Source organism: Schistocerca americana, chromosome 1 (genome assembly GCF_021461395.2).
Source record: "Schistocerca americana isolate TAMUIC-IGC-003095 chromosome 1, iqSchAmer2.1, whole genome shotgun sequence".
Classification (NCBI taxonomy): domain Eukaryota; kingdom Metazoa; phylum Arthropoda; class Insecta; order Orthoptera; family Acrididae; genus Schistocerca; species Schistocerca americana.
This window is the reverse complement of record NC_060119.1, coordinates 1,175,590,108-1,175,612,144: the sequence shown is the minus strand read 5'-3', so window position 1 is coordinate 1,175,612,144 and position 22,037 is coordinate 1,175,590,108. Positions and strand designations below refer to the sequence as shown.

Below are 22,037 nucleotides of genomic sequence, written 5' to 3'. Positions count from 1 at the left end.
TCCGCGCACGGAATGTATCATTTGTTCTCTTCTTGTCACTCACAACGCTTATTACTATTAAGAGCGTTTATGTATTCCAGCCGGTAACACACATGCACAAGTTTTCTTGGGAGAGGTGACTCAGTGCAGATCTCTGTGGCCACAAGAAGTTTCAAGGAAACTATCCTCGAGTACAAAATCCGTTCAACAGAGAAAAAAATGTTCCTCCAAACACTTATAGTGAATAAATGGCCCAAATTCGGAGGCTACAAGTAATTAGTATTTTATGATAAATGATGCTTGAATCACAACCTGCAGGACTAAGGTTTGCTTACTCCCCAAAGAGTGTAGATTTACGTTGCTTAGTAAAAACGTTCCTCACCCTCCCCCCCTCCCTACCACAGCCCGAGCTACTGTCCCGCTTTCTCTTCGTGTGGCTTCTCTGCGGCCCTTCTGATAGCTACACTACCTCCGGAATAGCTCTCAGCTGTAAATAATCTTAATTCGTGTAATGCGAATATTTGGAAAGTAACTGAAACCACCCCGTATGCAGTAGGAAAAACTTTCATTGTCTTTCAAATTGTATGTTGCCAGTGTGAAACAGTAGAAGTCTGATTGCATATTCACCATTTAATCTTCTCTTTGGATTAATTATACTTCAACGGGAAATATAACCATCATCGAAGCAGTACATCCAGTTTTACAGTAAGTAGGTAGCGTTAGTTTTCAGATCAGAAAAAGAGAACTCATTCACTGTGGTCTGCAATGAACCATGGAAATTGCTATCACGAAAATTTTTGTTTCATCTCTATAATTAAGGATAACATCAAGTTCAAACAAAATGAAACTGGAGAACGGTTTTAGCTGTCATAATTATTTCCATGTTCTCTCGTGTACAACTCATTTTATTCTTGCTTTCTTTTCAGTTTTTCTTCCTTTCACATTCTTGAGTAATATTAACCTTACGTTTACAGTTATTGGAATACCTATCCATAATGTAGAGTCATGTATTACTATTAATTCTTATGTGCAAAATCTTTATTATCTGTTTTGATAAAAGAAATGAACTAAGGGGGATAGGACGTCAAATGGGCCGACTTGGAGCAGGAGAGGCACCATAGGACATTTTATTTTCTACTGTCTATACTTTTACAAATAAATTCATAAAACTTTGTCAGCATGACCAGGAAGGATTCAGGATTCACATTCATAGCAGTGGAAGTGCAAAAATATAATAAAATAATTTTTTTTTAGATATGAAATTTCATCATTTTTTTCACTTACTGCTGTCTGCATTTGTTGCTGTAGGTACATTTTTCTTCACAAGTAAGAGAGATTTTTTGATGAATTTTGCACAGCATACAAAACATACTTACAGGTGTATGAAACTCTAGAATTTTCCAAATCTATTAAAAACTGTGGTAAAAATTGAGATAATTAACTACAAAATTTGATTTTTTTCTAAACATGAAGCTTAAAACGTAACAGCTCATTCATTTTTTCATTAATTAAATAGGTTATAGAGTTTCAGACACCTGTAAGTATGGTTTGTATGCTGTGCAAAATTCACCGAACAGTCTCTCTTACTTATGAAGAAAAGTGTACCTATAGCAACAAATGCAGCCAATAGTAAGTGAAAAAATGATGAAATTTCACATGTAAAAAAAATTATTTTGTTATGTTTTTGAACTTCCGCTGCTACGAGTGTGAATCCTGAATCCTGGTCATGCTGACAAGGTTTTATGAATTTATTTGTAAAAGTGTAACCAGTAGAAAATAAAATGTCCTATGGTGCCTCTCCTGCTCCAAGTCGGCCCGTTTGACGTCCTATCCCCCTTAAAGACACTAACCTTGTCTATTTAGATTCAACATGTGAATAAGTGTAAGCCAAATTGAAAGAGTGCTTCATTTCTACTGACACTGATGTCGACGTCGGACGTCAAGAAAAATGCGCCATAATGGTTCATTCGGCTTTCGAAAAACAATGTGTGCCTGGTGATAAAGGTTTTCAGAGTTTTTCGGTGCCGAAATGTCACAAATTGTTCCAGAGTTGACAGAAAGGCACTCGTGTCCAGTGTTTTGAGAATACATAAACAAAAACAACAGGAACACCCATCTTAAGTACTAACAAAACAGCGAAATACATATTTAAGAAACACAGTTGAAAAATGTTTTCAATGTATGAAAGAAAGGGGTAGAGATGATGAGAATAATGATGCGAGAAAATGCGAGCAGTGTAAGCAGACAAGCTTTGCAAATGACATGCTTATAACATAACAAAAACATCGTTATACATCGATGGACAACCATCCCAATCTGGGAGTATAAAACACAACATGCAGACAGAAACAGTGATTTGAGCTCTGAACGGCAGTTGGGTGACGTTTTGCGCGGCTGTCATTCAACCCACGCTCGCAGTGTTGGACAGCACAAGGCGTGTGCGGCCGAGCGCGTCCAGCTGCGAGCGACAGCCGCCTGCGAAACTGCCCACGTGTCGTCCAGAGCGGGGTCCGTGCTGCGTACTGGCGCCCAGCCAGCACGTGGGAGCGCCGACTACCTTGGGGTTGAGTCCGGAGCCCTGCCTGAGGAAGGTGCCGGTGATGAACCAGAAGCTGTTAGAAACGGAGAACTGGTTCTCGACCACGTCGGACTCGGCGAGGCAGGGGTGCGGGTTGTTCCATTCGTAGGGCGAGAAGCGCGCCATCACGAACAGCGTGAAGCTGACCAGCAGGTAGGCGGCCAGCACGTAGATCCAGATCTCGACGGCCAGCGGGTTCATGAAGGAGAAGAGCCGCGTCGGCTGGCTCGTCGGGACCTGCCAACAGCTCCCCAGCGTACTGCCGGCGCCGCAAAGGCTGGCTGGCGTGCGCGCACAGCAAACTTCTCTCGTGAGCCGTTCGTGTAAGCTATTTGCACTGTCCAGAGAAGGTTTGTCATCAAGGATATAAGATTATTCAGTTCTCTTTCACTAGTACTTTTCACAACGTCTTTGTGTCAGAGAGAGAGGGGGGGGAGGGGGGGGCTATGGTGATAGAGAAGCAGAAGAGGAGAGAGAGAGAGAGAGAGAGAGAGAGAGAGAAAGAAATAGGAACAGGAGGAGGGGGAGGAGGAGGAGGTTACAGTTTAGCGTCCCATCAATAGAGAGGTCATTAGACACAGAGCTGGAGCTCGGATTATGGAAGGAAAATGGCCATGACCTTTCCAAAGAAACCATCCCAGCATTTGCCTGGAGCGATTTAGGGAAATCACGGAACATCTAAATCCCCAGAGGGGGATTCGAATCATCATCCCCTCGAATGCGAGCCCAGTGTGGTAATGACTGTGCCAACTCGCTCAGTGAGAGTGAAGGGGGATGTTGATAGAGTGTGGGAGGAGAGAGAAAGAGGCAGAGACAGAAAAAGGGAAAGAGACAGTCAGGGAAAGAAAAGGGGATATGGTGATAGAGAGAGAGAGGGGGGGGGGAGATAGTGACATATGGGGACAGAGAAAAAGAAGCACAGAGTAAGAGAAAGGAAAAGAGAGAAATAGAGAAAGGAAAGAAAATGATATGGTAGTAGACACGACAGAAAATGAAAGAGAAAGGGGAGTGGTGATGGACGAAAAGAAAAGAGGCAGAGAGTGTGGAGAGAGAGAGAGAGGGGGGGGGGGTGCAGTGGGAGGGAGGAAGGAAGATGACAGTTTAGAGTCGAGGGGCGTGGAATGAAGGAAGGGTGCCAGTAAGGGGTAGGAAGAGAAGGGCAAGAGAGGATATGGAAGGGAGGGATGAGAAAGAAAGATGGAGGAGGAGTATTGGGGAGAGGGAAAGAGATCCAGACAGAGGGGTGATAGAAAAGGGCAGTGAGGAGAAGAGAGAGATGAAGAGTTGGAAACAGAGAAAGGACAAAGGGAAAAAGAGGAGAAGAAAAGAAGGAATGAATTAGATGACAGAGAGGTGGGTGGCTGTTGGAGAATTTTATTATTTCCAGATAAATATTTCAGAAGAGAGAGATTCGTTCAGAGCAGAGGGAGTTCATAATTAGGGATATTTCGGAGGGGATTTCCAGTTTCTACATTTCGCTTGATTACCAAGGGGCGACTGGACTTAATGGACTTATTTTTAATTAATTTTGAGACAATCTTGCCCATTGTACCATGTGTGTGTGTGTGTGTGTGTGTGTGTGTGTGTGTGTGTGTGTGTTCCTGTGTGCTCAACACATAGAAATTTGTAGAGCCTTGTAATACTTGTAATTGCCGATAGCCTACAGAAGAGAACAATATCCCTGAAGGAATCAGTGACAAAATCAGTTAAAGGCACATGGTGAAGATTTGGTAAAAATTAAACTATTATACTGATTTCCCCATTATATGGCAACAGTGGGAAGCATATGACAGTCACTGTCGTCGCTGATCAGGACAAGGCATATGATTACGTGATTACAGTTCACAGGCATAATTCATTTACAAGCCCACTGACGATGTAATGGGTTATTTTTTTTATCGAAGGTGAAAATACACTCACGCTCAGAAAAAGTAGAACACCTTGAACGACTAGAGATAGGACGTCCATATTCACAGGATATGAAAATTAGTATGTTCTGTCTCGGTCCAGCATACAGTTTTAATCTGCCAGGAAATTTGATATCAGACTCCGCTGCAGAGTGAAAATTACATTCTAGAAATGATGAGCATTTGAATCATGTCGGCCCGCGGATCCAAGGTCAACATTGATATCGCGGCGCAACACCACCCACCGTTGAAATGTGAGTGGGCCTCTCGTTGGCGCTGTAAACCGAAGATAATGGATCAGGGTGATTTGAGCAGACGTGCGGGATGCCTCGCAGACGTATGCGCGAACCGTACCGTCAAATCAGTGAGTTTGAAAGAGCACGCATTATTGGCATGAAAGAATGTGATGCATCCATTCAAGAAATCAACGCTCGTGTAGGAGCAAGTGCTTCGGCAATACAACGGGTATATGCAGAATGGTTCGAGGATGGCCATAGAACACGACGAGATAGGTCAGATTGCACCACCCAGACATCCCCAGAGAAGATCGACACCTCGTCCTAACAGCATTGCAGGACAGTACTGCGTCCTGCTCGGCTCTGGTGCAACAGTGGAATAGTGTAACACTTCCTACACTATCAGGGGTGACAGTCGGTCACCGTTTATCAGGGCATGGATTACATGCACGTCGTTCACTTCTCCGCCTGCCATTGACGAATGTATAGATACGTGCTAGACGGCAATGGTGTATGGTGGTGGTGGTTAGTGTTTAACGTCCCGTCGACAACGAGGTCAGTAGAGACGGAGCGCAAGCTCGGGTTAGGGAAGGATTGGGAAGGAAATCGGCCGTGCCCTTTCAAAGGAACCATCCCGGCATTTGCCTGAAACGATTTAGGGAAATCACGGAAAACCTAAATCAGGATGGCCGGGAACGGGATTGAACCGTCGTCCTCCCGAATGCGAGTCCAGTGTGCTAACCACTGCGCCACCTCGCTCGGTAATGGTGTATGGAACGACGTCACTGTGGAAAGGAATGGTATCAGATAGCATTTTCGTACGGATACAGGTTTTGTTCTGTTTGAAAATGATGGCCGTATTTTGGCTCGCCGCAGACAGGAGGAGCTGCATCACACTGATTGCATTCGCACAAGACGTATAGCGCTAGTCGGAGGTCTTATCATGTGGGGTGCTATTGGGGCAACCACAGATCATAGTTGGCGCTTGTCCAGGGCACCGTGACCAGTGTGACCTACGTGAATGACATCCTGCGACCCGTAGCCATTCTCTTTCTGCACAACACACCAGATACCACTTTTCAGCAAGCCATTGCGCGACCACATGCTGCTGCATGAACACGTGGCTTCTTCATGTCACAGGACGTTAGCCTTCTGCCCTGGCCTGACAGACCACCAAACTTGTCACCAATCGAAAATGAGTTGGATATGGGGAAACGACCATCACATAAGAGCCTCGGAACCAGGTGAATGCAGCATGGATGTCTGTACCACAGGACGCCATTCGCGCTTTGTAGGGGTCAGTGACATCACGCATGGAACAAGTTAACAGAGTCTGTGGCGGATCCTGTGCCAACTTGGCAACATGACACATGCTGAACTGAGGCGACTGAAATGCTAATTATTTCTGCAGAACATACTGATGTACATGGGCTGTGAATATGAACGTCCTATCTGTAATTGTCTAAGGTGTTCTGTTCCTTCTGAACAGAAGTGTATGTTATTTGGTCCGTCCAAGATCTATAAGAAATATTTATAGGAGGGGGGGGGGGGGAATTCCTCATACGTTTACAAGGAAAAACACATAGTAATATACCTGGAAATGATTCGTTATTGAGTTGTTATTGAAAGAACTTTGTATATGATGCTTCCTATGAAAGTCAGCTTGATGATGAAACTTTCTAGATATTCGACAGAATTTTCTCCAAGCGACAGAATAACCATGCTTTTTTTTTCTCAGAACGAATCTCAAGCACATTGGTGTAACATCGTGCGACATGTGGCGTGGTACATGGGTAGGTAGTTGAGAACTTATTCTGTTCCCTGTATGCTGATTCGACATCAACCCTCATGATTTTCGTCTATGTGTATGTGAGGGGCGGGGGCAAGAGGGGGGCATGGGGGGGGGGGGGCTGGTAGATGTAGGAAGCGTACGTGAAAAATATGTACAGAGATTCTTTGTCAATGGGTCAAGGACAAGTGCGAAAAATTTTTGGGACCTTCTTTGGAAGAGTCCGTTTAACAAAGGTTTCATTTATGTTTAAAACTTAGACAACATTTTAAATATTTTCTGTGGTTTGGCAGAATAAGAACAATTATTGTCAGTTAGAAACTGCTGACAGATAACGTAGTATCGTAGAAAGATCTTTCAAATACAACTCGAAAAGTTAAGCAATCCAAACATGAGATTTTTTGCCATGACGAAGTGTGAGGAACTCGATATATTAGCTCTAAAAATTATTTTTGATAGAACTCATTTATAGTACAGTTCAGTTAGCTGTATGTGTTGTACGTCCTTGCGAATCGACACATTCCCTTCACAGACTTTTGTTAAATGCTATCATGAGACTTTTTTTTGGGTTGTCTCACTTTTCAGGACCTATAATTCAATTGCCTTGGCTCATCGTAGATCCAACTATTATTTCTGTGGGTTGACGCTGTTCTGAAAACACAGCGTAACTTTAATCTGAGGGTGGTATCACTTACATGCCAAGACCGCGTAATTGTGGAAACACTTTTCTGTGCGTGTTTTCACAAAAGGTGCGAAAACCTGTATGAGTGAGGGAACAAAGAAACAAAAAGTGGAATCTCAATTCCAATTAATAGCTATGAAAATAAGTTATACACATGTATTATATATTTCTTTTTTCACATTACAGTATACTGTTTGCATCAATGACGTCAGAGAGGTAAAAAGATTTTGGAATAATGCGACGATCTATTTCTGAAAAATGCAATTATATTCTTTCGCAAACAGTCGGTGTTATTTATGTCTCTTTTCAAATGTTTGTAGTCTTTTAACGTAATGAGCTAGTCACGTCCGCAACTTTCTTTCTCACTGAGTTGTGTAATTCGGATATTTTTTAACTCCAACGCGTACTTTTAATCTTTTAAGGATAATAATCATACAAATGCTAAAGTTCACATTTGTTAGCCATTACGTAATGCAATCCATTGATTCAAAATTACAGCTATTGAAATTTTCAATACAATATGCCTCGTTCAGTGAATCAGCGCAGAAACGTGATCACGTGTCAAAAACTGTTGCTTCGTGTAAGCTTATTGTTCTACTTCGCGCTCCTGTTTCATTACTTCCATATTGCTTAATGAAAATCTGATATTAGATTACTGCGCAGTGCGCAATAGACAGTCAATACCAGTCGCCGAAAAGCAAAGAAATTTAATTCGTAAGTTACTTAACCTTTAATATTTTATAGCGATTTTATACGCTGATGGACACTGCAGTTACTCGACATTAGCAAATAATTTGAATACCAGGCTGAAGATTTACATGTGACAGTTCTATAATCACCGGAAGTTTCCGAGTTTACTGGATGGTGTTTATATGTGTAAAAAAATACCTAAACCTGACAGTATTAAAAGTAACGAGAAAATCTCAGAAATTAATTTGCGAAATCATGTTATTAATTATAGCCACATAGTATCCCACCATTGAAGCCCTCCCTCTTGATCCTTTAAAGAATCGAATTACGTTTGTAAAATAGCTTCAATTTTGTGATTACTTTACAAATGAGTTAATGTGTCAAATATTAGGCGTTAAGCATGTAAAACCTATATTTTCATACGACGATATAATTTTTCAGTACATTCAGTGGCTTAAATGGTTACTGTTTCCAAAATGTGTTACAAATAGAGTTATTAGTGAAGAAGTAATAAATTGAAACGTCATGTCTCATGCAGAATTTTTACAGTATGTCTCTCTTTTAGAAATTATCCGCAGCTTTACCAACATGTATAGGAAATAATCTAAATCACCTCTTATTCCACCTCCTGTTCCCAAAGACGTAATAGATTTTTTGAGTGATAGTATCCAACAGCTAACCCTGCAGAGGCTTTTATAACGGTACTCATCTTAATTTTTACAGATATTTAGAAAAGTCGTTTAAACCAGTTGATGTATTTTAGTCGAAGCAGTAAGTCACAATACCTTTTTCTAAAGCCGTAATTGTCTCCCAACTAAAATTTGGCTCAAAGGTGCCTACAATATTCCTCCGTAATGGTGTAAAAGCGTGCAACCCTGTGACGTCATCCTAGGCCTCGGCGACACTCCAAATAGCAAGGTGCCGACACAGGCGAAAAGGTGGCCAGATTTCGTAAGTTCATGTGAGCTGTAAGGTGTGTGAAAGATGGCACATTGGTACCAGATTTCACCACAATTCTGCCTAACACCGCCGTGGACGTGTTACACGGTGGGAAGATCGTCACTCACCCTCTTACTCACATTTCACCCTTTCTTTTGACGTCTCTGCCACGGAGGTCAGAACCGCGACGCCCAGCATTGAAACCACTCGATTTTCTTATGGGTGCCGACGAAAAACAGTTCAACAATCCCTTGACACCCCTCCGATTTCCCATGGCTGCTAACAGGCAGAAGAGTAGCAATGTAGTCTGCCTGCAGGCGCCTAGGACTCTAGCGACATTTTGCCTCTGTACAGGTACATTTTTAAAGTGGCGGGCGGGCGGCAGCGAGAACGTTGCCGAACTGGGGGTCTTGGGATCCTTTTCCGTTTTATTCACTCGTGTGTTAAGCCAGTTGACATTATAATCCTTCCAGAAGGACTGTATGCATGCAATTATAATAATTAAAATAACAAATATTGTTGGAGTTGTGGAACATTTTTCCAACAATTAAACCTAAGTTTGAAGTCCATTGTTGAAACACTTTAGTAAACAGAAATCACTCTTCTGCAGCGATGGATGAACTGACATAGTTCTGCAGGGGTCAGTAAACTTTATTCTAAATGTTTGTTATTCGCATTATTTTTGTGTTAATAACATGTTAAACGTTTAGGCTTGCATATAGTTGTAAAAATGTTACCCAAAAGTATTTCATAGCCAGTGTTTGGGGTCTTATTTCTAAACACCCTTCAGGAAGGATGGTAGGATTATGACTACAGCATTGATGATTTACCAAATAGTCGTGTAGATGTGGTCCTATCTCCTCCTCTGATTGCCACAAGTGGCATTACTTATGAAGATTCAGGTGCTGAGGATAATTCTTGTATAATGACATACTTGTGAGTCAGCTAAATGTAGACGTTTTGATTATTGACCCACGTATTTTCCAAGTATTTGGGCTTTCACTCAAGATTCACCAATGGAAAGAAATTCTTTTCAGAAAAGAACAAGAACCTGGTACGTCTTCAGTGTGCAGTAACAACAGAAATGATATTGGTAATAATTACCAGTGATCTAAATCAGCTACTACTCCTTCCTCAAAAATATAAAAGGGATTCTGTTTCAAAAGGCAGTTCTAGGAGAGAAAAAAGTTACATTTGGACAAAAGACAGCATTTCCGAATCAACTTTAGAATTGCCTCTAATGAACGCTGCATAAAAAAACAGGTATGAGTCTTTTAGAATAATTCGAACAATTTTTTGATGAAGACATTATTAGCCTGATGGTTACCTCTACCAATCAGTTCGCAGCGAAAACTGCACTGAAAATAAAATGTGGTTTTCATAACTGTTCTCAATAGTGGGAACATTGTGATCCTAAGGAGGAAGATGTGCTGGCGGAGGAGAAATTAACAGCCATAACGAATTTGTCTCCAACGACACATCAAGGGACGATTCGATTTTATCATGAACGATCTTCACGCTTTCAGCAGCGTTGAACTTGGGCCAAATGAGAGATCTGCAAAAATCAGAAGATTATTATCCATGTTCAGTGAGAGTTTCATAGCACTGGCGCGAAATGAGAGCCATCGTTACATTGATGAGTCAATAGTGCCATATTTTGAACGACATGGATGCAAACTGTTCATAAAAGGTAAATAACTCATTTTAAAAATTTACGTCAGTTCAAATAATTTCAAGTGTATTCATAATGGTATACTTCTCAGGAAAACCTTTTCGATATGGATGTAAGTTCTGGTGTGGAGGTACCAGCGTTGGATGTCTAATATCGTTGGAACCCTATCAGAGAGCTGGAACTTATAGTGAAATATCTGAGAGCATGGGTCTGGGGTATGTAGTTACACGTAAATATGATGATCAGCTGCTGCAAAATGTTCTATACAGATTTTTCTTTGACTAGCTGTTTGCCAGCGTTCAACTTCTACAAGATCTCAAGAAAAAAGGTATTGAAGCTTCTGGTACAATCCGCCGGAACAGAATACCTAAAAGCTACATTTTGTCTCCACCAGAAAAAATTTAGTGAGAGAAGAGGAAAACACGAGTTGATATTTTAAACATTTTGTGGCTGTGCGCTCAGTAGCCATGTATGCAATTATATAAAATGGAACCATCAGCCAACAGGTTGCACACAACTTTTTTTAAAAACACCTTAGTCATTTCGATAGAGCTAAGACTATTCTGATGAAGACAGTCTCAGAGCTTTTGTGTGCAACCGGTTGGCTGACTGTTACATTTTATATATGAAAAAAGGAGTCCCTTTCAGATGAAAATTCTGGTAAAAGTCTAAAATTATATGTTAACATGTTATGCTGTGAAGTAAATCTACATGTTAATTACTTTTTTTATTTTTTCAGAAATATTAATCGTCATCTGGAATCATAACAGCGTCGTCACTTCGGCCACCAATTACGACCAGGCTCTGCCACTAAGGCAATTAGGCCGACTCTCCAGGTAGAAGAAACAGAAAATGTCAGTGCCTCAATCTAGAATGTAATAATCACATGGACGGAATAAATCGCGCAGATAAAAATATATCCTTATATAGAACATTCATAATAAGATAAAGTGGTGTTTTCTTAAAATTGCACATGTAATCAATGTTGCTGAACAGAAATCTGTACGGGAGCAATGAGGCACCAATGCTTCATCTAACATTTAGACGCCGTATTGCCACTGCTATACTTAAAGGAAATAAGAGGGTTGTCCAAAGCAGAGGACGACATTGCAAAGTAAATAAAATTGGATCACATTACGATGGGAAAGAACAATAAGTTGGAGACATATCACAAGGTGGCAAAACAAAGAAGAAAATGGAACTGCAACGCAGATTGTACAAAAAGAAAACCATTACCAAGTGCCTCAAGTGTGATTTAGCTCTACATGTATACTGTTTTCAGTTTTTCCATGCAAAATTCTAGTGTTTTGTAACATTGTTTGAAAATGTAGCTACATTGTCCTGTCATCCATCTAGAAGGAAGGTCTGTTGTGACTAGACTGTAAGTTGTTGTAAAATCTGTTTTCTGTGATTGATAATAGGATATTAAAATAAAAAAAATTAAATTATATTTCAGGATATCTGGTTTGCCGCATCCCTCCGTGATCACATCACTGGAGGGCGAGAAATAAGAGGGCCGAAAAAGCAGAAGCACCCTTTGGTGCTACGGATGGCGTTCAAATTTCGTCTAATGGTTTTGAGTGGTTCCTAGTGGCGCCACTTTGTGCACCAGAGCAAAAACTGCTATTGTACTGCACCCCAAAGGGATGCGGTCACGTTCAATGGGGTTGATGGTCGACGATGTGCTTAAAATGGTTCAAATGGCTCTAAGCACTATCGGACTTAACAGCTGAGGTCATCAGTCCTCTAGACTTAGAACTACTTAAACCTAACTAACCTAAGGACATCACACACATCCATGCCCAAGGCAGGATTCGAACCTGCGACCGTAGCAGCCGCGTGGTTCCTGACTGAAGCGCCTGGAACCGCTCGATCACAGCGGCCGGCGACGATGTGGTTACAGAAGGCTTGAATCACCTGGGGGTGCAGGCAGTATCAAAGGTTGTCAACAACGTCGTGCTGTTTCTCATCACGCTGCGAACTGTCATTTTCGACCGCGAAATGTGTGGAAATCATCGTCCCAAAGCAAACTAATGGTTTCATTGACGCCCTACACGCCACGCTCTAAGGTTTTTTCGTGTCCATTCTGAGCGGCGGTACATCTTAAATGCTTTTCTCGGCCGTCAAACGGCCATGGTGACATTGAGAAGATAAGTGGTGACGTTTGATGCCAGTGTGACATCATTACCCCACCTTACATCACATATGAGCTTCTGAGCTCTGGCCCCCCTTTTTTTCTTTTTTTTTTTGCATGTGTCGACGACCCCTTGCTGTTTGAAGCGTTGTCGAGCTAGAGGATGACGACGCAGAGCGCCATGGTTTTGCACCATTATAGATGAAGGGTGTTGGCACCTTTGAGCTGAATTTCAGACTACTATGTTGTAGTGGGAGTCAGTTACGGTGTTTTGAAAAAGTCATCCTTTAACTGTGTTGCGCAGTATGCTCAAAAAGATGATGTTTTAAATGATATTAATTAATAAAACGTCGATAAAAATATATCGATAACTTTCGTAAAGCTTTGTTTAGACAAGATGCAATTTCAGTTACGTAAGCCTTCAATCAAACGTAATCGTTTGATATACCTAACCGTAACATTCTGTTTGATTTTTATATTGACATTTTTCTAGTGAATATTGTTATTATGTGTCTTTAGCCTTTCCGCTGCCTTTCAGCCCATCTGAGTCAGTATATTATGATTTGTTTGCAATCAAAATCGCCAGTTTGTGAGGGATTCCGAATACCGCCTGGATTTACTGATTTATTTGCATAAGTAGGTACAAGATAACTTAAATATACAGAGTAATATGATCCATAAGACACATCGCAATTGTGACGTAGGGTTGTCTGACGCCATGCGAATGACTTAACAAGGTACTAGAATGAAAGCAGTAGTTGTAGTGACAGTCTCGATACGATATGGTCGGATGTAGCAGGCAGAAGCTTTGACTGCTGGAGATGTGCAGGTTACCTAGATGGCGCTGTACAGGTCTTGCCCAGGGTATAGGTGGAAACACTGAGGCAGCGACATATTTCATTGTGTAGCACTCGTGTTATTGGTTTTGTGCTGAACAATGATCAACAAACATTATTTTTGAGGTTTTTGTTTGTTACGTCAAACACGAGGGTAGTTCGGAAAGTAACCTCCGTTTCGGTTTTCTCAGCGGCACTGCTACAATCGCTGTTCCTCTCATGCGCAGTAATATCTCGGTTCAAACAGAACTAAATGATGCCATCACGAGCTGGCTCTGTGTTGTGTGTGGTCATTGCTTATAATGACATCGTTGATCGAAAATCCCACCGTGTATGAACTGAGATTCGTGATTTGTTTTCTGAATGCTAAAAGCATTAAACCATGTGACATTCATCGACAAATCTGCGAGGTTTACGGAGAAACTACAATGAGTGCTTCAGTGGTGAGAAGATGGGTCCGACAGTTTAAGAAATGGCGTGATCAAGTGCATGACGAAGAATGAAGTGGACGTCCATCTGTGGTTTCCGATGAGCTGGTTAGTGCAGTCGAAGAAATAATGAAGAAAAGCTGTAGGTTTACAATTAATGCTATTGCTCGTCAACTTCCACAAATTTCACGAACAGTATTTTACGATATTGTTACTGAAAAACTGGGTTTTCATTAACTTTGCGCACGTTGGGTGCCTAAACTTGTAAGTGAACAACACAAACAATAACGGATAGGCAGCGCACTTGATTTTTTGACACGTTGCAATGATGTTGTCGAGAAATTTTTATCCCATTGGTCACAGGGGATAAAACTTGGGTTGCTTACGACATTCTTCAAACGAAACGGCAATCGTTCCCAGAAACGGTTAAACCCAAGGAATTTTGACACCTCGAAAAGTTGTATACATTGGGTTTAGGGACAGACAAGGCATTTTACTGACTGATCTTTTAACAAGATGTGAAACAATCAATAAGGGTGTTTATTGCGAAAAGATCAACAAATTGCGCTGCGCAAGACAGAACAAGTGCAGAGGAATGCTCTCAAAATGTGTGGCTTCCATTCACTACAACGCCCAACGACATACTACGAATGTGACAAAAAAACTCTTCAGAGCTTTGGCTGCGACTTTTTAGGCCATCCTCCGTTCAGTCCCGATCTCGCTCCTAGCGATTTTCATCTCTTTCAGCATCTGAAGTCGGTCGTTGGTGAGAAGCGCTTCAACAACTACGAAGAGCTATAAGAACATATTACTACACGGTCAGTTACACAGGCGGCAACATTCTATGACGAATGAATACATACACTTGTACCACGTTATGAGAAATACCTGCAAAATTACAGGGACTATGTTGAAAAGTAGTGTAATCGCTACAAATTTTTGTTAAATAAATTGCATTGTTAACCTGTATTCATTTCCTTTTTTATTACCAAACGGAACTTAACTTTCTGAACTACCCTTGTATATGATGGAGCGGTGGGCATGCAACCCTGAATGACAGCCGACTATAAATATATCCGTGGGAGTTGTGGGTATGGAAATGTAAGTGTAGATAAATCACCGCAAACTTCCTCCCAAGTATTAGGCCTCTAGAGCGACTACGGGCACGCCGAGAAGTTCCCCTACCATGTTTTCATTGGTCGACCTCGCGATCCTACACAGTTGGGGAGGCAATGTAGCACGGATTTTGGGATTCTCTTTGGGCTCATTCGTTGTAGAAACTTTCTCTAGTTCTTGTGGTAATTCCGAATATAATGTGTGATGATTTACATTTCAAGTTCCTTCAACACATATTCGTTCCTTTCGTGATCGCAGTTGGTGTCATCAGCTGTTTGTCTCAAGAATTTCATATCACAAGCTGCTAGTCTTTTCGTATCTTTTGCCTTTATTGTCCAGACTTCACTGCAATAGCCTAGCATCGGTCTTGCTAAGGTCTTCTGTAACATCTCAAATGCCTCATTCTTTTCTTTTCTTGTTTTCCAACAGTCCATGTCTCACAGCCACACAGTGTTGTACTCAAACATACATTCTCAGAAATTTTCTTCTCAAATTAGAGCCTATGTTTCATACTAGCAGACTTCTCTTGGCCAAGAATACCCTTTCAGCTAGTGCTAATTTCCTTTTTGTGTCTCCCTGGTTCCATCCGTCATGTATTATTTTGCTGCCCAGGCAGCAGAATTCCTTAACTTGATCTACACCTTGATCACCAATTCTGATGTTAAATTTCTCTCTGTTCTCATTTCTGCTACTTCTCATTACTTTCGTCTTTCTTCGTTTTACTTTCAATCCATATTCAGTACTAATAAGATTGTTCAGCAGATCCTGTACTTCTTCTTCACTTTCACAGACAATAGCATGTCATCATCGTATCTTATTAATGATTTCCTTTTCCTTTGAATTTTAATTCCACTCTTCAACCTTTCTTTTATTTCCGTCATTGCTTCTTCGACGTATGGATTGTACAATGGGGGCGAAAGACTACTCCCATCTTACAAAATGGTTCAAATGGCTCTGAGAACTATGGGACTTAACTTTTGAGGTCATCAGTCCCCTAGAACTTAGAACTACTTAAACCTAACTAACCTAAGGACATCACACACATCAATGACCGAGGCAGGATTCGAACCTGCGACGTAGCGGTCGCGCGGTTCCAGACTGTAGCGCCTAGAACCGCTCGGCCACCCCGGCCGACTCTTCCATCTTACACCCTTTTTAATCCGAGCACTTCATGCATGGTCTTCCAGTCTTATTGTTCCCTCTTGAATCTTGTATATATTGTATATTACCCGTCTTTCCCTACAGCTTAGCCCAATTTTTCTTTGAATTTCGAACACCTTGCAGCATTTGACGTTGTTGAATGCTTTTTCCATGTCCACAAATTCTATGAACTTCACTTGATTTTTCTCTAGTCGTCTTCCCGTATCTACCGCAACGTCAGAATTACCTCACTGGTGCATTTACTTTTCCTAAAGACAAACTGATCTTCATCTGACAGATCCACAATTTTCGTTTTCGTTCTTCTGTGTATCATCGTTGTAAGCAACTTGGCTGCATGAGCTTTTAAGCTGATTTTGCGATATGTTATACGTAAATTGAAGGTATAGGGAGCAGAAAGGAGATTACTGATGTCAGATTTATCGGGATATTACGCGACGACGAGTGAAAAATGTGTACTGGACCGGAATTAGAACCTGGGATCTCTTGCTAAGTAGACAAGTGCGTTAACGACTGCGCCACAGTGTTTATTGCAAATGCGCAGGCTTTCACGACACCCTCACAGGCTAAATCCCATTCCCATCTAGCGCCACCTATCCGCACTCCCCGCAACTGCCTAGTTAGCAGGAGATCCCGGTTAGAGTCCTGGGCCGGCACACATTTTCACTCGTCGCCGCTGGTTTCGCGTAATGTCCCGATGTAACTAACATCAGTAATCTCTTCCTTTTCCTTTCTTTTCTCCTCCCTACACATTTAGTTTATATATAATGCGCCAGAGCTGCGGATTCCGTGTGGTGTGTGTTTTTTCTGACATGTCAGAGAGAACAAACACCACATATTCATGTAACATGGTTATGCGATGGTTGCCGCACTTGTCGGCTCTTGAAATCTTCGGAATTGTGTGGATGATGTTTCTCCGATCGTCTTGTACATTGCCAGACTCAAACATTCTACACACCACTGTGAACAGCCGCTTTGTTGCACTTCCACGAACAGTTTTAGAAATTCTGATTGAATGTAGTTATCTCTTCTGCGTTATTCCAAAGCTCTTTTAAATTCTGATTCTAACACGGGATCCCCTATCTGTTCTATATCGACTCCTTTTTCTCCTTCTATCACGTTATTATACTAGTCTTCCCTCTCATAGTGACCTTCAGAATACTCTTTGCACCTATCCGCTCCGTCCTCTGCATTTAACCGTAGAATTCCGACCGCCCCCGGTAGCTGAGTAGTCAGCGCGACAGAATGTCAATCCTAAGGGCACGGGGTCGATTGGCGGCTAGGTGGGAAATTTTCTCCGCTCAGAGACTGGGTGTTGTGTTGTCCTAATCTCATCATTTCATCGCCTCAAGTCGCCGAAGTGGCGTCAAATCGAAAGACTTGCACCCGGTGAACGGTCTACCAGACTGTAGGTCCTAGTCACTCGACAAGTTCAACAGCGTGGAATTCCGATTATAACTCTTGCTTTTAAATTTACCGAAGGTTGGTTTGCCTGAAGATGCTACGAGAACCAAATCATCCACAGGAAGTAAAGCGGCTGTCTTTGAGTTTCTGTTGAATGAAGCCGTGAGCATTTTTATTCATGTACGTAATAAACAAAAGTGGTGTAACTGCATCCCTGACATACTCTTGCATGTATTATGCCCCACTCTAATAATTTGTACTGTTTTCCTGACACAAATTAAATTTATTCTGTAAATTTCCCTAGTACTATCGACAAGTTGGTGGGGAACATAATCATCTTCCTGAATGCGTAATAATTTGTTTCTGTTGACTTTATCACAACATTTTTTGAAGTCAACGAAGGCAATATTTGTTCCTAGATTGAATTCTCTATGTTTTTCTAGTAGCAATTTCATTGCAAACTAGGGATCACATCATGGTCTTCTTTTTCGGAAGCCAGTTTGCTCCTAACCCATGATGGGTTCGTAGCGTCTGTAAAATCTGCATAATCGTAGATCTTCCCGGCGAATATGCTGTTTGACAATCTCTCGGGCAGGCAGCCGGATTGATTGATGACTGTAGAAGGAATTTTCGACGGCGTAACATGACATCAACATCAGGTTACTTCTGCTGACTGACATCCTGGACCAGTGGGTGCGATATGTATACCGGTCGTCTCTCCCCTCCATAGACCCCTTGTATGGACCGCGCGATTTGCAGGCCGCGGTGTTGCGGGTAGCTCACGCTCGGCAGTCGAATGGCGGTCTTCAGTGTGCCCTCCGCCCCTGTGTTCGGTGTCCCGTTTCCTCTGCTGCTGCGCGGGATTAGCCGAGCGGTCTTAGGCACTGCAGTCATGGACTGTGCGGCTGATCCCGGTGGAGGTTCGAGTCCTCCTTCGGGCATGGGTGTGTGTGTTTGTCCTTAGGATGATTTAGGTTAAGTATTGTGTAAGCTTAGGGACTGATGACCTTAGCTGTTAAGTCCCTTAGGATTTCACACACATTTGAACATTTTTTTTACTCTGCTGCTGGAGAATTTTCATTGCTGGAGCCCGCTCTTGACTAAGTTGAAATCCATTGTCCTTGTTGATAAGGGTCCCATGTAGCCGAATTTCGACAGCCTCCTTGTATGCACAGTCCTAATAGTGGGATGTGTTGTAAAAAATTTTTGTACCTTCGTATTTCATTATGGTGTTGGTTTCAAGGCAGTGTTCAACAGTTGCACTAGTGTGCCGCTTATGTTCCGTGAGCCTTTCTTCAATTGCGCTAATGATTTGTCCGGCACATGAATTCCCACACTCTCATGGTATGTAATACATTCCTGATTTTTAGAGTACCACTTCGTCTTTTACTGTACTTAAAAGGTATTTGGTCTTTGACGGCGGGCGGTACACACATTTCATTTCTTGTCATCGTAAAATTCTAACGCAAAATTTATGTTTGAAGACGTTGGCAAAAATTTTATGTGCTGAGTTCAGTAAGCTTATTCCTCGGTAGTTATCACAGTTCTCCATGTTTCCTATTTTGAAGGCAGGAATGACAAATGAGTTAGTCCAGCTCTTACGTATATCATCTTCTGCCCAGATTATATTCGACTGGCATGAATAAATGCCTCTGAACCACTCAGATGCCTATGAACTCCGACATTTTTTCGGAAAAACGCAATGTCTGATCTTGTGGAGCTGAGTTTCCTGGCGGCTGCAATACTGCGGAGACTTGCAGACGTGACCGTGCGGAGGCGCGGTCTGAGACGTGACAGGCCGGCCACACGTGATTTCGGGATCGAAGCTGCACACTTGACCGCCTCCGGCAGCTGCTCGCGTCTCGGCGATTTTATTGGCCGGCCTTGGCAGCCTCTGCCTCAGCGGTGCGGTCACTGCGCTTCGCAGAGCGGACCGACAGCTCAAACAGGTGGATGTAGCGATGCGCCACTCCAGTTCCCTGCGGTTTTCTTCTATTGTGATGTCCTATTCATTCCTGAGAGAGTACACGGAATGTGTAAAAACATCTTAATTATTTCGATAAAAATTTCCAGAACTTTTTTCCTGGCGTATTTTAGTGCACTCTTTTCTTTACATCCTCTACATCTACATCTCCACTACTGGCCATTAAAATTGCTACACCACGAAAATGACGCGCTACAGACGCGAAATTTAACCGACAGGAAGAAGATGCTGTGATATGCAAATGATTAGCTTCTCAGAGCATTCACACAAGGTTGGCGCCGGTGGCGACCCCTACAAGGTGCTGACACGAGGAAAGTTTCCAACCGGTTTCTCATACACAAACAGCAGTTGACCGGCGTTGCCTGGTGAAATGTTGTTGTGATTCCTCGTGTAAGGAGGAGAAATGCGTACTATCACGTTTCCGACTTTGATAATGGTCGGATTGTAGCCTATCGCGATTGCGGTTTAACGTATCGCGACATTGCTGCTCGCGTTGGTCGACATCCAATGACTGTTAGCAGAATATGCAATCGGTGGGTTCAGGAGGGTAATACGGAACGCCGTGCTGGATCCCAACAGCCTCGTAGCACTAGCAGTCGATATGACAGGCATCTTATCCGCATGGCTGTAACGGATCGTGCAGCCACGTCTCGATCCATGAGTCAACAGATGGGGACGTTTGCAAGACAACAACCATCTGCACGAACAGTTCGACGACGTTTGCAGCAGCATGGACTATCAGCTTGGAGACCATGGCTGCGGTTACCCTTAACGCTGCATCACAGACAGGAGCGCCTGCGATGGTGTACTCAGCGACGAACCTGGATGCAAGAATGGTTCTGTTTACAGCATCATGATGGTTGCATCCGTGTTTGGCGACATCGCGGTGAACGAACATTGGAAGCGTGTATTCGTCGTCGCCATACTGGCGTATCATCCGGCGTGATGGTTTGGGGTGCCATTGGTTACACGTCTCGGTTACCTCTTGTTCGAAATGACGGCACTTTAAACAGTGGACGTTACATTTCAGATGTGTTACGACCCTGGCTGTACCCTTCATTCGATCCCTGCGAAACTCTACATTTCAGTAGGATGATGAACGACCGCGTGTTGCAGGTCCCGTACCGGCCTTTCTGGATACAGGAAATATTCGACTGCTGCACTGGCCAGCACATTCTCCAGATCTCTCACCAATTGATAACGTCTGGTCAATGGTGGCCGAGCAACTGGCTCGTCACAATACGTCAGTCACTACTCTTGATGAACTGTGGTATCGTGTTGAAGCTGCATGGGCAGCTGTACCTGTACACGCCATCCAAGCTCTGTTTGACTCAATGCCCAGGCGTATCAAGGCCGTTATTACGGCCAGAGGTGGTTTTTCTGGGTACTGATTTCTCAGGGTCTATGCATGCAAACTGCGTGAAAATGTAATCACTTGTCAGTCCTAGTACAATATATTTGTCCAATGAATACCCGTTTATCATCTGCATTTCTTCTTGGTGTAGCAATTTTAATGGCCAGTAGTGTACATAGATACTCCACAAGCCACCGTTCGCCGCCTGGCCGAGGGTACCCTGTACCACTACTAGTCATTTCCTTTCCTGTTTCACTCGCAAACAAAGCGAGGGAAAAACGACTGTCTATATGCCTCCGAACGAGCCGTTATTTCTCGTTTCTTATCTTTCTAGTCCGTGCGCGAAATGTACGAAGGCGGCAGTAGGTTCGTACTGCTGTCAGCTGCAAATGCCGGTTCTCTAAATTTTATCAAAAAGAACATCGCTTTCCCTCCAGGGACTCCCGTTTGAGTTTCCATAATATCTCCGTAACACTTACACATTGTTCGAATCCACCGCTATCGAATCCAGCAGCCCGCCTATGATTTGCTTCGATGTCTTCCTTCAGTTCGGCCTGGTACGGATCCCAGACAGTCGAGCAGTACTCAAGAATAAGTCGTACTAGCGTCCTATGTGCGATCTCCTTTACAAGTGAACCACACTTTCCTAAAATTCTTCCAATAAACCGAAGTCGATCATTCGCCTTCCCTACCACAGTTTCCGCGTGCTCGTTCCATTTCACATTACTTTGTAAAGTCACGCCCAGGTATATAAACGACGTGACTGTGTCAAGGACTCTACTAATGCTGTATCCGAGCATTACTGGTTTATTTTTGCCACTCATTCGCATTAACCTGCGTTCTACATTTAGAGCTAGCAGCCATTCATCACACCAACTACAAATTTTGCTTAATTAATCTTGTATCCTCCTACAGTCACACAAAGATGACACTTTCCCGTACATCACAGCATCATCAGCAAACAGTTGGAGATTGCTGTCCGCCTTTACAGCCAAATCATTTATGTATAGAGAGAACATTAGCGGTACTGTCACACTTCTCTGGGGCACTGCCGGCCGGTGTGACCGAGCGGTTCTAGGCGCTAAAGTCTGGAACCGCGCTACCGCAACGGTCGCAGATTAGAATCCTACCTCGTGCATGAATGTGTGTGA

General features: G+C 42.7%; 1 protein-coding gene across 1 annotated transcript in view; it reads right to left on the bottom strand.

The window, feature by feature from the left end:
- LOC124597840 (glutamate receptor ionotropic, kainate 2) overlaps positions 1–22,037 on the bottom strand; it is a 1,390,744-nt gene that overhangs the window by 65,163 nt on the left and 1,303,544 nt on the right. Inside the window, exon 11 of the mRNA XM_047135964.1 lies at positions 2,537–2,794. Coding sequence (XP_046991920.1) covers positions 2,537–2,794 — 258 coding nt within the window. The remainder of the gene's footprint in view (positions 1–2,536; positions 2,795–22,037) is intronic.